Below are 13986 nucleotides of genomic sequence, written 5' to 3'. Positions count from 1 at the left end.
TTTTATCATGGTGGCCACCTGCCACCTGGAGACCTGATGTACACATGGCAGCTGGGTTCCAAGGCATTTCCTTTAGGGTCTGCTCTGGCAGCCCTTTAGAGTGCTCCAAAGGTCCCTCTTCAGAGATAGTCACCTATCAGGAACCCACCAAAGAATGGAAAAGTGTAGGTCCTTAGAAATGGGCTTATTTATTTATTTATATATATAAAATAGCATATCTGGAATATAAATAATGTTCCAAATTTTGGACTGAATTAAAGGGCATAATATATCCTTCCCCATCTGGGAACTTAATTGCATTTCCACCAAACAGAGGAATTTTAGACATTCCAGTAATGAAATAGCTCTTGGTTATTTGCATCCAAATACCCATACTGAGAATCATTACTCATGTATTCTTTAGGCCTTTGTCTGTAGAGACCTCATTTAGTTCTATGGTCCTCTATTTACCTGATCAGGGACATGCATTAAGGGAATGGGTGGGGGCATCACCTATAAGGTAGCTGAGAACTTGGAGTGAGGAATCTGCATGCTAGAGTTCCCCATCATCAATGATATAAACTTATGATTTTATTTGCAATGTATGAATGATGAATTAATAGTCAATGCCATTTAGCAAATATTAAATGTCTGCTTAGCACTGTACTAAGTGTTAAGGGAAACACAATGTTAAAAAGTACACACTTTTCTACCAAGAGCTTGTGATCTAGCCCTGATGTCATCATATGTTATTGGGAGATAGCATTGTTGAATTAATAAAATGAATGAATGAATAAAGTGCCGAAATGAATGAAGAGGTTAATCATCAGAATCTGGGACTGCTTTAAAAGAAATACATGTTATGAGGTTTATCCCTATACATTTTGATTTAGTAGGTCTGGAGTAGGGCCAGAGAAATCTATATCCTCTTTAGACTGGGATGGGCATCAATTACTGTGGGAGGACCAAAGAGGGGGCCTAGTGTGGGTAACTTTAACAGTTGCTGCATAAAAACAACCATAAAATGTCAGTAGCATATCACAATAATCTAGGCACAAGATAACCTAGGCTGGGCTCAGCTGGGTAGCTCTGAAGATCTTGGCTGGGCTTGCTTGCTTTTGGTGGTTGGCTGGGGTCAGCTGGTATTGGTAGGAATCCTCTGCAAGGCAGGTCTGCCTCTTAATGAGGTTGTGTAGGTTGATCTAGGTGACTGTGCTTTGGGCTTTGGTAGCTGGGGTAGTTTTTCTTCATGTGTCTCTCATCTTCCTCCTGGGTCCAGTGGGCTAGCATGGGGATGCTCTTCTAGTGGAGGTTGTAGAGGTATAGGAAGGCACGTGGGAACACAAAAGGCCTCTTAAGGCTCTGAACTGGCACTCTGACACTTCTGTATAACTTTATTGCCTTAAACAAGTCACATGACCCAACCCAAAATCAAGGGGTAGAAAATATACTTCCCCCTTTTAGAGGTAAGTCTGCAAAGCCTCACAGCAGAAGCTGAGTCTAGGAAAGAATGAGAAGTTGGGGCCAATGCAATCTTTAATATTTGCTGCACACAAGAATTTGTGAAAAAAACTGAAGGAGCAGCATGTGAATCTGTACAGATTCTTAGCACAGGATATTAGCCCTGCTCAGAGGGTGACCTACAGTTTCCAAGCTAAGAGATGGAGGCCCTAGTTCAAGAAGTGGTCGATCCTTCCTGTCATCAGGGCAAAAACTAGTGTTCCACTCTGTGATCACTTAAACATCAGGATATGTAATTTCCTTGGCCTGAGAAAACTGAAGTAGGAAAAATTGCCATCTTAGAATCCTTTCACTCACTTTGAGGATTAGGTCTCCCTTGTAAATATCCATGAATATTCTTACAGCTCATAGAGATGAAACAGGGGAGAGTAGGTGACAGATTCTGCTGTGTCTGGGACACTTTTTGCATTACATTGCTGGCCTTGGGCAGTGGGTCTTCTCTTTCCATTTATCTTCTGTTGCTTGGCTGTTCTTTTAAAAATGAAGCTTTTATATTTTCAAATAAATCTTTGAGGTTTATTTTGGTAACTTCTGCTCTTTGGCTTTTGCTTTCCTAGCTTCAAAATCTCACACTTAGTTTGGATGAGGTGCCCTTTTCTTCTCTTTTGAGAACTCTGAGTTTACTGGGGAGGACACTGCACAATTGCACTGGTTTCCTAAGGGGTGCTCATGCTTCAGCAGCCAACCTGCCATTGTGCACAGTTGTAATCTCAGCTTTTTTCATATGGAAGTCAATGTTCATTAAGCATCTGTCACCTGTCAGATCCTATACACATGGTATCTCAATAATACCTCACAGCAAACCTGATGATATTCATTTTGCCCATTCACAAATGAGTAAATTGAAGTTCAAAGAGGGTTAATAGGTTAATCTAAGGTTGCACAAATACAAATTAGGGAGCCAAGCATCACACTCAGGTTTGACTCAGTTTCCACTGTTGTCACACTATCAGAACCTTATTCTTGCATGCAGTCTGACTTCTGTCAGCACCTGCAATTCTTCACCTGAAGACTCTCTCTGCTGACCCTATTCTCCTTGAATAATAAGCAGGCCAGAAGAGCTGGGGAGTCAAGCCACCCATCTCCCCCCTTGTGCCCACTTGTGGGGCACAGCCCTCAACCAGTAATTGATAAGAGTTAATGGATAACTCTGAGTGGCCCTGTCTACCTTGCTGCCCCAAGTACTGTGGTGAGAGTATGCTCCTTTGCCCTCAGGGGTAATGAGCTTTTTAACAAACCCTTTCTCAGTGCCCTTCCTTTCTTCCCAGCTGGTGCTTCCTGGGGTCTTGTCTCAAATAAACTACTTGTCTTCCAATCCTTGTCTCAGGTCTGCCTCTGAGAAAACTGCCACACACAGAGCAAAGACTCTTTTTAGATTTAACAGAACCACTAGCCACTTCTTCACCTTTGTAGCTTCAGTAGAGCAGGCTTTTGGGTAAAGCGGGAGGTGGTTAGCTCCACCCACACCGGCCCTGCAGGAGCTACAACCTCAGTCACCCTTCTTGTGTTCTTGGAGAAGTCCTCCTCTATTCCTGAAGGACCCCTGGACTTGGAGCAGTGCTGTAAACACAGGCACATGGTCATCACTGGATGGAGCCACACAGGAAAGAGATGAACAACCATTTTGCTTGCTGGCCCCTCATCTGTGAGACACATCCCACACCAGTGTCCTTACTGACCTCAGACTTCTCTAGAGAACACTTGTGTCTGGCTTTTCTTTCTTTTTCTGAAGCTTGCATATAGCAGGTCCAATGCACAGCAGTCAGACTGCATTAATGCCAAAGCAGTCAGATTGCATTAATGCCAAAGACTCACATTTGTGTATTGATTTATGGTTTCCAAAATATTTTAATTCTCAGTTTAAATAGAAAGAACACCAGACTACCAGTGTACTCTGACTCTTCTCTATTAATGTATGGAAAAGCAAGCTTTGAAAATAATTCTGGTTTGGGAAACATTTTGCCTGGTTTGATTATGAAGAAATTTTTGTTATCTTTGTTTAAGAGATTCTTCTAGAGCTTTTACTTCTCACTGAAAATAACCCATAGCAAGAAGGAATTTTCCCAACATAACTCATTTCTGTTTATTTTAACTTTCAATAAATTTCCAAGTCATCCTCTTTGTGGCAGATATTGCTAGCACCCAGCCCATATACTTTTGGCCTGACTCCTGGTGAACTCTGGCTGCCTGTACCTGCATCTCTTTGACGATGGTTATGGGAAGGTAGGATGTGCTGTGATATTAATGTCCCCTGGGGTGAGCCCTCAACCAATGAATGACAGAAGTTGCTGTATAAATACTCCAGCTTCCTAGGGTATCACATCACGGGTGGGATAATTCTGGCACATATTCTGCACTGTCCCTCAGATTCCCTAGTGGGATGAAGTTTCCAGCTGCTCCCTTGCTTGCATTTATTAGCTGCCATCCCTTCCATATTTCATTCCCCCCCTCTATTCTTGCTTCCTGGGGTCACTTCCCAAATAAACTACTTGCCCTCAAACCCTTGCCCTAGGGTCTGTTTCTGAAGGAACCCAAACACAGACCTCCTCACAGTGCATTTCACTAGAAGGATATCAGGCTAGCTCATCACATCCAAGCCATTAAGTCACCTAACCAGGTGTGAAGCTGTGTATTAATCCTTTGCTAAAACAATTTTTGAGCTTATCACTGTCCACTGATTTCATTGCTCTCCTGGGCAGGTCTACTCCACTTGTCATCCTCATTCTGCTAATTATTGTATAAAATTTTTAATTAGAAATAAAAAAAGATAAATTTGGTTAGTAGATTTAAACTTGTCATTCTCAACCCTGTACAGGGTGAGAGACACTGAGGCTGGTAAAAACCAGTTCAGGTTGAGATTCTCTGCTGAGGAATTAAGAATGAGATATTTGGATGTTCAGTTTTCTCACCTATACCAAAGATATAGAAAATCTGTGATTAAATTACAAAATTTGTAATCTGCTATGTAATTAGATATATTTTTTCATAAGGTTCCAAGCATTTGATACACATTAAAGACTAGGACCTTCCTCTGGATAGAAAGTGTAAAAACATACAGTTTTGTACAGAACTTACATTTTCTGTTTGATTCTTACATGTCATCTACTTTAAGATTAGTGTACACATTTGTCACCTCCTCAACCATACCTCTGCTAACTGGTCATTGACACTCCTTTTAAATGTTTTCAGATATGGAGAACTCATTACTTTCTGGGAGAGCTAATTCCTTTTACTTATTAACCTTCAGCATTAGATGTTCTACCTTGAATGGAACTAAAATCTTTCTCTTGCAATTGTCATCCACTGGTGAGAATTTTCTTGGGAGAAATTACTGAATTAGTTGAATGCCTCATCCCACATAAAGAATTGGAAATATTTAAAAACATAGTTAATGTGCCCCTGAAGTTGTCTTTTTTCTCCCTTGTCTTTTAGCTTTCCTTCATAGGTTGTGGTTCAGAGTCCCTCTACCACCCTTGTCTATCTGTCACTGTTCCTCTTAGAACAATACACCCACTGGAAGCGGACTAGTTGTCCAACAATTGGAGATTGGAGAGTTTAAATAAGTTGCAGCATGAAGAAATAATGGATAGCCCTATAATCATGTTTTGAAGAATATTTAATGATATAAAATTGCTCATAATCTAAGTGGAAGGGGCATTCTGTATATGTCAAAAAAGCCAATTTCATTAAAAATATGCATGTAGAAATAAAAGTCTGAAATATGTTAAAATATTAAGAATGTTGATATGGTTTGTTCTGACTCTGTTTTATGCTTTTCCAAATTTTCTACAGAGAATATATATGTATTTTTAATTAGGAAAATGTTTTTTTGAAAGAAACATAGAAAAAAAATACAACACTCATAGAACCCATAGAGTTTTTCAGGCATATTCTGATATTACAGAGTTAAGGGGAGTTGGCATTTTGCAACCTCAATGCTTTACTTTCCCATTTCAGCTTAGGGTTTTTGGCAGCTGAATCATAATGTTAGTTAGCATTGTGCCTTCAGTTCATCAGAGCTCCAGAGAATTTTTTTCCCTCTTGAATTGTTATCTCTTTTAATCTGGTAATTGGCATTGGGAGAAGTCTGTTACAAAAACACCGGGGCTGGGCAGAGAGAAGGGAAGGACGCCCAGGTCAGTCTCCAGGTATGTGGCTTTTGTGAGGACTGGACCTGCAGGAGCAGGGTCAGCTTTCCAGCCCAACTGGCAGCCACCCCACCTTGAAGTCCTACAAGCTGCAAGATGAAGCAACACTGGTTTGTGAAAGCGAGCAGAACCCTATCTGGCTGCTCTGTGAGGTGCTGGTCCCTGGAAATGGTAGAAACCCTGTGTAGCTACAGCTCTGCTCAGAGAATACAAATGGCTCTGTGTGCTACCCCCTGCAAACTATTATCTCTGCCATTCTGTGTAAGAAAAAGCCTCTGGGTATCAGAGCAGTGGAGAAAATGCACCACATGCGTTTCTCAATCTCCTCTTTGGAGAACTCTCTAGGGCCCTGTAATTACTGGGGAGGAAAAGAAAGGGAGGGCATTAGAAGAGGTGTACAAAGCTCTATGTAGGGCAGTCCCTTTAAAGAAGCAAAAGGGACAGTCAGGCAGACAGCTCCATGTGTGCCTGTGATGGGGGAAGAAAGGACACAGGAAGGAGAGGAGAACCATTTTCTTAGACTGTGCAGATGGACCACTGAGGCAGAATCTACAATCATAGGTGGTTCTTTACTGTCTTATTTACAGGAGTGAATTATCATCTCTTGGAATACAGTTTGTGTTAGTTTTTGTCATGTCTCTTTGGGTGCACATTGGCTGGACTGTGCAAATGATTCATTTAATTTTCTTTTTAATTATTAAAAAGATGTCCAGCTCAATGTATACTCTGTAGATTTATAAGACCCATGCAGTAAATAGAAACCCAGCCCATGGATGCTCTGATTCCTGATGCCCAAAGCACTAAACACATGGAAAATGTCTGTTTGCTTTTTGCACTGTAGATGCACACACCTTCCCAGATGAATGACCTGGAATGATGACCTTAAAACACTTCTGCTTCTTAACCATCTTTTCTATGTTGAGTATGTGTTCTCTTAAATATGATCCTTTTAACTACTAAAATAACATTTTTATATTTAGATCTGTAGCTTACAAAAGTATAGCCAAGTAATAGTCTAGAAAATTTTAAGCAAACACATCAGTGTTTGAATAGTGGACTCCATGGGGTTAAAATAAAGCAATTTTTTTCCTTTAAAGGGGTTGTAGGTTTCATCAGCAAAGCAGAGTAACTTGCTGGGTCAAAGTCAGAGCATGTGGCTCTAGTGCAACAGCATTTACCATGACTTTCTGTTAATATTTCCTCCTTGTCAAGGGAAACGAAATGCTCTACGTAGCATTGTGGGGAACAGTCAGTGTGCAGTGCTCATAAGCACAGAAATAATAAAAAAGATGACATTCTTGCTTTCACACAGCTATAGTTGCAATGTGAGTTCTACATTTTTTGGCATCTTGCCATCAGTTTTATCCAGCAAAACCCCAAATGGATCATTTCCACCCTCCAATTCAATATTCTCAGCTAGAGTTGATTTTATACCCTGCCAAGGCCTTCTTTTATTTATTCCTCCCTGTACCTTTTTTCTTGGCAGTCTGCTTTTCAGGCCTCAAGTTTCCTTCTTTTCTTCTCAGAAAGCCGTCAGCTTTTTCTGTTGCCAGGCCCCATGCCTTGTTTGTTTGTCTTTGTACTAAGTTGTGGCTCCAACAAGATGGGCAGTTTTAGTGTGTATGCATGTGCATAATGCAGGTGTTCCCATGTGCATGTCCTATGTGCACACATGTGTGCACGTGCATGAATTATGTTCCTAATAACAAAGGATACCAGAACATTTAAGTGCACACATTTCCCCACACAGGCCAGCTTTTACTTACATAGTTCGAGGCCAGGTCCGGGTGGAGATAGTCAATTCCTATGAAAAAACAACAATAGCACAGGAAAGAAAGATTAATACCTGTCACTGTCCTCAGGAAAGCTACTCTAGAAAGATCCCTTTTTGTGTGTGCTGCCACTAGGAGACACTGAGCCTGAGGCCCCAGCCTTGTGTTTCACTTCCTGAGTGAGCATTGGTGGGCTGCACCGCCTAAGTGGAGAGACAGCTGTCACCAGATGCATCAGCAGAGTGAAGCCAATTAGAGCTTGGAGCCTCAGGATAACAATTCTGCCATAAATGTCAGCACAAAGGGGCTTAGTGTGTATAAGATAGATGGCTCATCAGGGTAGTGATCTAAGAGAGATTTGTGGAAATACTGACATTTCTAAAGCATCAACTGGCATTCTTCTGAAATGAAACTGGCCCAGGGGAAGGAAAGCAATTATTACTTAATAGGGACAGAAGTTGATTAGCAGAGGGTTCTCTGGCATAGACATAGTAAGAGTAACATGTCTGGGCAAGAAAAATGTCCCTATTATTTAATAGGGACAGAAGTTGATTAGCAGAGGGTTCTCTGGCATAGACATAGTAAGAGTAACATGTCTGGGCAACACCAAAGGGCAAGTGGTTGCCCACAAGGTGTCCCAAGTGGGAGCTGATGCTTGTGTTTTCAAAATGTGGCTTTTCAGGAAGCCTGAGACCTCCACTATCCCAGCAGGGGCTTGTGCTTGCTCTTGGACACAAACTACCTTGTTGCCCAATAGTCATTCCAATGGTAGAATTTTGGTCCTTGAGCTACTAGCCTCCATCAGACATGTGGGGCTCAGGAAGCACGCTGGTACTTCAAGGGCAAATTGAAAAGTTCCCCTCCAGGTCTGAGAGCCATATAATCATTGCAGTAGTTACATCTGAGCATCCAGCCCTGTAGGAAACTGTCCAGGTTCCTGCATCACCTAGCATAATTGTTGCAAGTGTAGGTTTTGGAATTCAAGATTTGAGTTTGAATTCCAGCCATATGACCAACTGGCTGCAGAATTTCAGGCAAAGTGCTTGGCCTCTCTGTGCTTGCTTTCTTCTTGACCTTCTGGAATTGTGAACAGTGTGGTGTGCTTGTCCCAGTGGTATTTAACAACTTTATTGGGTTGCAATATTCAAAAGTCAGAGTACTATTAAGTCTTTCATAGCTGTCATCCTCACTGAATGAATACTAAGACCAAGTTATAGTTTAACTGTTCTGCCAAAAAGCACATGCATCTGGATGTATACAGTTGACTCTTGAGCAGTGTGAAATTAGAGCAGCCAACCTCTTGAGCAGTTGAAAATTAGGATATAACTTAAGTTGATCCTCCACATGTGCAGATTCCTAACCACCGGTTGACCCTTGAAGAATGTGGGTTTGAACTGTGCTGACCAATAGAAAAACCTGTGTATGAGTGGACCCATGCAACCCAAACCATCATTCTTCAAGGGTCAACCATATTTCTAAAATTTTTTTCTTTTTTTTTTCCTAGTTGCACAAGTTAATTTCTGCAAACTATTTCCTGGACTGCAAGTCACTGTACTACAGAACATGGTTTATCTCACTGCTGATATTTTGACATCCAAAACCATTAATGTTATTACACCAATTTCTATAGCTTGGGATAGTATAGCTGCTCACTTCCTGTCCTCTACTCTCCTTCTCCTCCTCCCACTCCCCTCTCAAGGACTGCCAATGGACAGGGAGCAGAAGATTTAAAGACTAACATTTTATTTTATTTTATTCTTATTTTTAAAAATTATGTTATTGTTGTTTAATATAGTTGTCTGTATTTACCCTCCCTTCACACCCCCCAGCCATCCTCACTTCCCTCCCTTGCTTCCACTCCCTCTTGGTTTTGTCCATGTGTCCTTCAGAGTTGTTCCTGAAAATCCTTCCCTTCTTCCCCCCATTATCCCTTCCCACCTCCCTTCTTGTTTCTGTCAAATTGTTCTTAATTTCAATGTCTCTGGTCATATTTTGCTTGTTTGTTTGTTTTGTTGATTGGGTTCTACTTAAAGGTGAGATCATATGGTATTTGTCTTTCATTGCCTGGCTTATTTCACTCAGCATAATGCTCTCCAGTTCCATCCATGCTGACATGAAGTGTAGGAACTCCTTCTTTCCTTCTGCTGCGTAGTATTCCATTGTGTAAATGTACTATAGTTTTTTGATCCATTCATTTACTGATGGTCACTTAGGTTGCTTCTAGCACTTGGCTATTGTAAATTGTGCTGCTATGAACATTGGGGTGCACAGGTTCTTTTGGATTGGTGTTTCTGGATTCTTAGGGTATAATACCAGCAGTGGTATTGCTGGGTCAAAAGGCAGTTTCATTTTTAGTTTTTGAGGAAATTCCACATTGTTTCCCACAGTGGCTGCACCAGTGTGCATTCCCAGCAACAGTGCAGTAAAATTCCCTTTTCTCTAAAGCCTCTCCAACACTCATTGTTTATTGATTTGTTTATGATGGCTGTTCTCACTGGTGTGAAGTGGTATCTCATTGTGGTTTTAATTGGCATCTCTCTGATGGCTAGCGATGCTGAGCATCTTTTCATATGTCTCTGGATCCTCTGTATGTCCTTCTTGGAGAAGTGTCTATTCAAGCCTTTTGCCCATTTTTAATAGGGTTGTTTGAAAGACTAACATTTCAAAAGTCTGCAGACCTGTGTTCTGGACCCTAATTCAGAGATGGTTAGGTTAGGCTGTGGGTAAAGTTGGGGAAGAGCACAAACGATGAGATCAACAGATCTAGTTTCATTTCAGTCTCAGAAACTCTAATATTTGTGTGGCTTTGCCCAAATGATGTAATCTCTCTGAGCCTTGGGTTTTTCATCTTTGAGATGAAGATATTATTTACCTTGCAAAGCAATTTTCAAAATTAGAGCCAATTCATTGAAAGTGTTTAGCTTGTAGTAAGTAAACACTTGATAAATTATATTTCTATAATCATCATTAGTGCCATTATCTACCACATCACTAGAGTTATGTGGATAATTCTGAAGAGCAGACATTAAAAAAATCTACTTGGCTTTAGAATGTTGTGCTGAAATTAAATTATTGTATATATTTGCACACATTGGTTAAATTTTATGAACTCATTATTAGGCAAAAATTTTGTAACATACAGATAAGGTAACAGAAAAATCATGCACACACACGTATACACAGAGCATTTTCTTTCTAACAGAGAGTCAGTTTTTTTCTTTTTCACTGTGCGACCTGCTTCAGTGCCTGCAGTCTGTGAGCAGATTCCAGGCAATGGTTCTAGGCCACAGTTTGCTCTGGCATGGGGCACTATAAAACACTCAGGGTGGCAGTCCTACCATAAATTCAAATCTATATGTGGAGAGTCAATTTTTAAAATATAGCTCCATGTTCTGATAGTACGAGTTGTTTTAGAGAGGAATTCTCTGAGAAATAGTAGTCTCTTTTCTATGAAACGAAAATATTGAAACAAAGAGATAATTTGAGATGAAAAAGAAATTAGAATTAAAATTAGATAAATTCAGCCTAATTAAACATCTTTAATTAGGTTAAGGGGAAGACTAAGTATTAAGTTAGAACAGAGATAGACTTTGGTCTGAGAAAGAAAAGATTATTTATAGAATTGTGAAGGATGACAGACACAATTCAGAAAAATAATACCATTCTTCAGCACACCAAAAAAGAAAAATAATAATAAAATAGAGCAAGAAAATGATAACCTGAAAATGAAACAGTATTTTAATAGTTTTGCATGTTTGATTACCTTTTTAGGGGGACTATATTGAATATGTCTATTAAATCAGCTTGTTTTTAATTGTTCTATTAGTAATACATTCACTTTTATTTTTTATGTATTTGTTTATTTTCAGCAATGAATGATAGGCACTATGTAGGTCCTGGAAAAACAAACAATTTGGACACTCAACCTGAGCTGTTGAAATTAATATAACATTATATGTCAATAATACTTTAAAAAATAAAATGGGCTATCCTCAAATTGAACTTTGTACATGCAGACAATAGAATATTTACCAAGTTGGCCAAAATATAAAAAGGCAATGCTTTAAAAATATTATATTACTTTGCTCTTAGGTGTCAAGGTCAGCATCTGTGTCTGCTTCGAATCTCATTTTGTATTGATATCTTGCTTAGGGTATATCTGGGAAATGATGCCATTCCATTAACATGTCCAGACAGTTGAGAGAGAAAATACAGCTCTGATGTCCCCAGCTCATCCTCACTGCTTCCCATTTCTGGATGCTGGTGCAGAGATGCCAAACTGAGAGGCATGGTGAGAGGCTGCTGAGCATCTGGACTTGTCCTTATTGCATGGGAGGCCACACATGCCTAAATGTGTTCATTTTGCTCTTAACCAGTGGTTTGGAGAATGACTTAACAGTCTTTTTTTCCTCAGTTGTCACACTGAATTAGATTGATACAAATCTTTTTCTCTCTCTGTACCAGGAGTCAGAAATTCCTCTGAAATTTGGCTCTGAGACTGTTGATCTAACAGATGTGGCAGAGTGACACCTGCCTATTTCAGGCACAGACTTTACAAAGATTGGCAGCTTCTGCCTTTTAGAATCCCTGTTCTTGGGGTCCCTGTGCCATTTGTAAAAAAAAGTCCAGCTACATTGCTGGGGAGACCATCAGGAGTGGAGGGTGCCCTAGGACTGCATGGAGTGGGGAGGGATCCTCCAGTTGAATCTAGTCCCAGCTTTCTGCTGACTCCAACTGCACTACAGACCCCAGAAAGGCCAGCAGCAGAATTGTCCAGCTGAGCCATCAATGCACAGAACTCTGAGAGATAACAATATGGTGGCTTTTTAAAGCCACTTAATTTTGGGGTGGTTTGTTCTACATCAGTAGATGACTAAAATAATGGAGAAATTAAGAGTTTTAATTGGAAGGCAGAGAATTTGCTTTTTTTTGGAATCCCAAAGGCCACTAATAAGCAGAAGACATAACATCAAACATATTCTGCCAAAACTTTCTGAAGGGCTTGGCCTCTCATGCCAGGAAACATGGAGCAGAGTCAGGAGTCATCTTTGCTTTCTTCAGAAAGGATGATGGACACTCAGACAAGGGGACTACAATGAAAGAGTCCTGAAACAGGCATCACAGGACTGTTGGAGGTTTATACGAGCAGTGTGCCTGTCTGTTGTCATTTATAGTGAGACTTTTAGGGTGATTTTCTAATACCTAGCAGGGAGTACACAGTAGATATGCTGTGCAAAATGATCATTACTATATGCCCTAGGCAGGTTTCCCCCAGACCTACATGCATCTTTTTCCTGGGTGAGCTAGCCTCAGCCATTTTGGTTTCTAAACCAAAACATTAGGAAGGAAGAGATTATTATAAGCTCCTGACAAGGTGCACACAGACTATTGCGCAGAGCTCCTTTTTCCTTGTGAAAGTCCTTGGCCACTGGAGGAAGCTTTTACATCCACTTCAAAACGTTGAACACACTAGAAAACAGCGAGGCATTGTTTTTATGTTGCTATTTAATGAGCCCACACAAAGAGAGCAGCAATTTTAATCACTCTGCCTCCCCTTGTTTTCCCATCAATTCTGCTTCAAAGGCTTGCTTTAGAGAACATAGTGTTCTTTGAGAATCTTCAGAAGGGATAACATGTTGTAGGGGGCATGCGTCATAAAATGTTATCAAAGTCTGCTTTATGAGGGTCATTCTGAAAGTAACAATAAAGTCAAAATTCTCCAAACCCCCATCCTGCTGCCTAAAAGCTATTTCATGGATCTAGAGCCACACTGTCTAATAGAAATTTCTGTGATAACAAAATGAAGTTGGCTTGAATTTCAGCAGCTGTTAGACTCATATAGCTATTGAGAATTTGAAATGAAGCAAGGAATTAAATTTTAAATTTTATTTAGCTTTAATTAATTAAAATTTAAATGTAGATAGCCATGTATGGCCATTGACTACTACACTGGACAGTGTGAATTTAGAAAAATGGATGGTAAATATAAAGAAGTTTAGAAGATATTTTAAGGTAAGATATAAGCAGTGGCTTAATAATGTTGAGTGACAATCAGGTTTCATTTGTTTATTTTTTAAGTTTTTTTGAATTTGTCAATGCATTATTTATCTGTTAAGGGTATTCTCAAATTCGAGAACCATGGATTTGGAGGAAGGTGAGAGTTTGGCCACAGTACAGATGGTCAGCCCCAGCACCTGGCTATTCTGCCTTCAAAACGGTGATTCTTTCCTATTCTGAAGGTGTGCAAAGACACACTTGCTTCCAAATGATGTAAAGGCATTGAAATACTCACCATCATCCATAATTCCAATGGTAACACCTTTTCCTGTGTATCCCAGCTCCCAGGCTTCTGCCACATTCAAATCAAGGCCAGGAGTGCCATCAGCTTGTCCAGTATTGATCTGGTACAGGAAATCCAAAGCACAGAATCTTATTAATTTGGTGTAGTAAAGCACCTGTGTAAACGTTTGCTTGGTCTGCTCTGTGGGCATCTGATATTCCAGGGCCAGCTCAAAGGCTACATTCTCCGTGAAGTAGAATTTTTATTTCCCAATCCACCTCTTCTA

The 13986-nt window shown here is 40.2% G+C and overlaps 1 protein-coding gene and 1 non-coding gene across 2 annotated transcripts in view; both read right to left on the bottom strand.

Annotated features, from left to right (window-relative positions):
* Positions 1–13986, bottom strand: part of PCSK2 (proprotein convertase subtilisin/kexin type 2) — a 371029-nt gene that overhangs the window by 137667 nt on the left and 219376 nt on the right. Inside the window, exons 4-5 of the mRNA XM_053670931.1 lie at positions 13713–13821; positions 7415–7452 (exon numbers count right to left, since the gene is read on the bottom strand). Coding sequence (XP_053526906.1) covers positions 7415–7452; positions 13713–13821 — 147 coding nt within the window. The remainder of the gene's footprint in view (positions 1–7414; positions 7453–13712; positions 13822–13986) is intronic.
* Positions 10644–10777, bottom strand: LOC119061125 (small nucleolar RNA SNORA42/SNORA80 family). The gene has a single exon (XR_005084728.2). It is a non-coding gene; the product is annotated as a small nucleolar RNA SNORA42/SNORA80 family (small nucleolar RNA).

Source organism: Artibeus jamaicensis, unplaced genomic scaffold, assembly GCF_021234435.1.
Source record: "Artibeus jamaicensis isolate MK-2021 breed Jamaican fruit bat unplaced genomic scaffold, CSHL_Jam_final contig_65, whole genome shotgun sequence".
NCBI lineage: Eukaryota > Metazoa > Chordata > Mammalia > Chiroptera > Phyllostomidae > Artibeus > Artibeus jamaicensis.
Note: the sequence above shows the minus strand (reverse complement) of the source record. Positions and strands in the feature narration are given on the sequence as shown.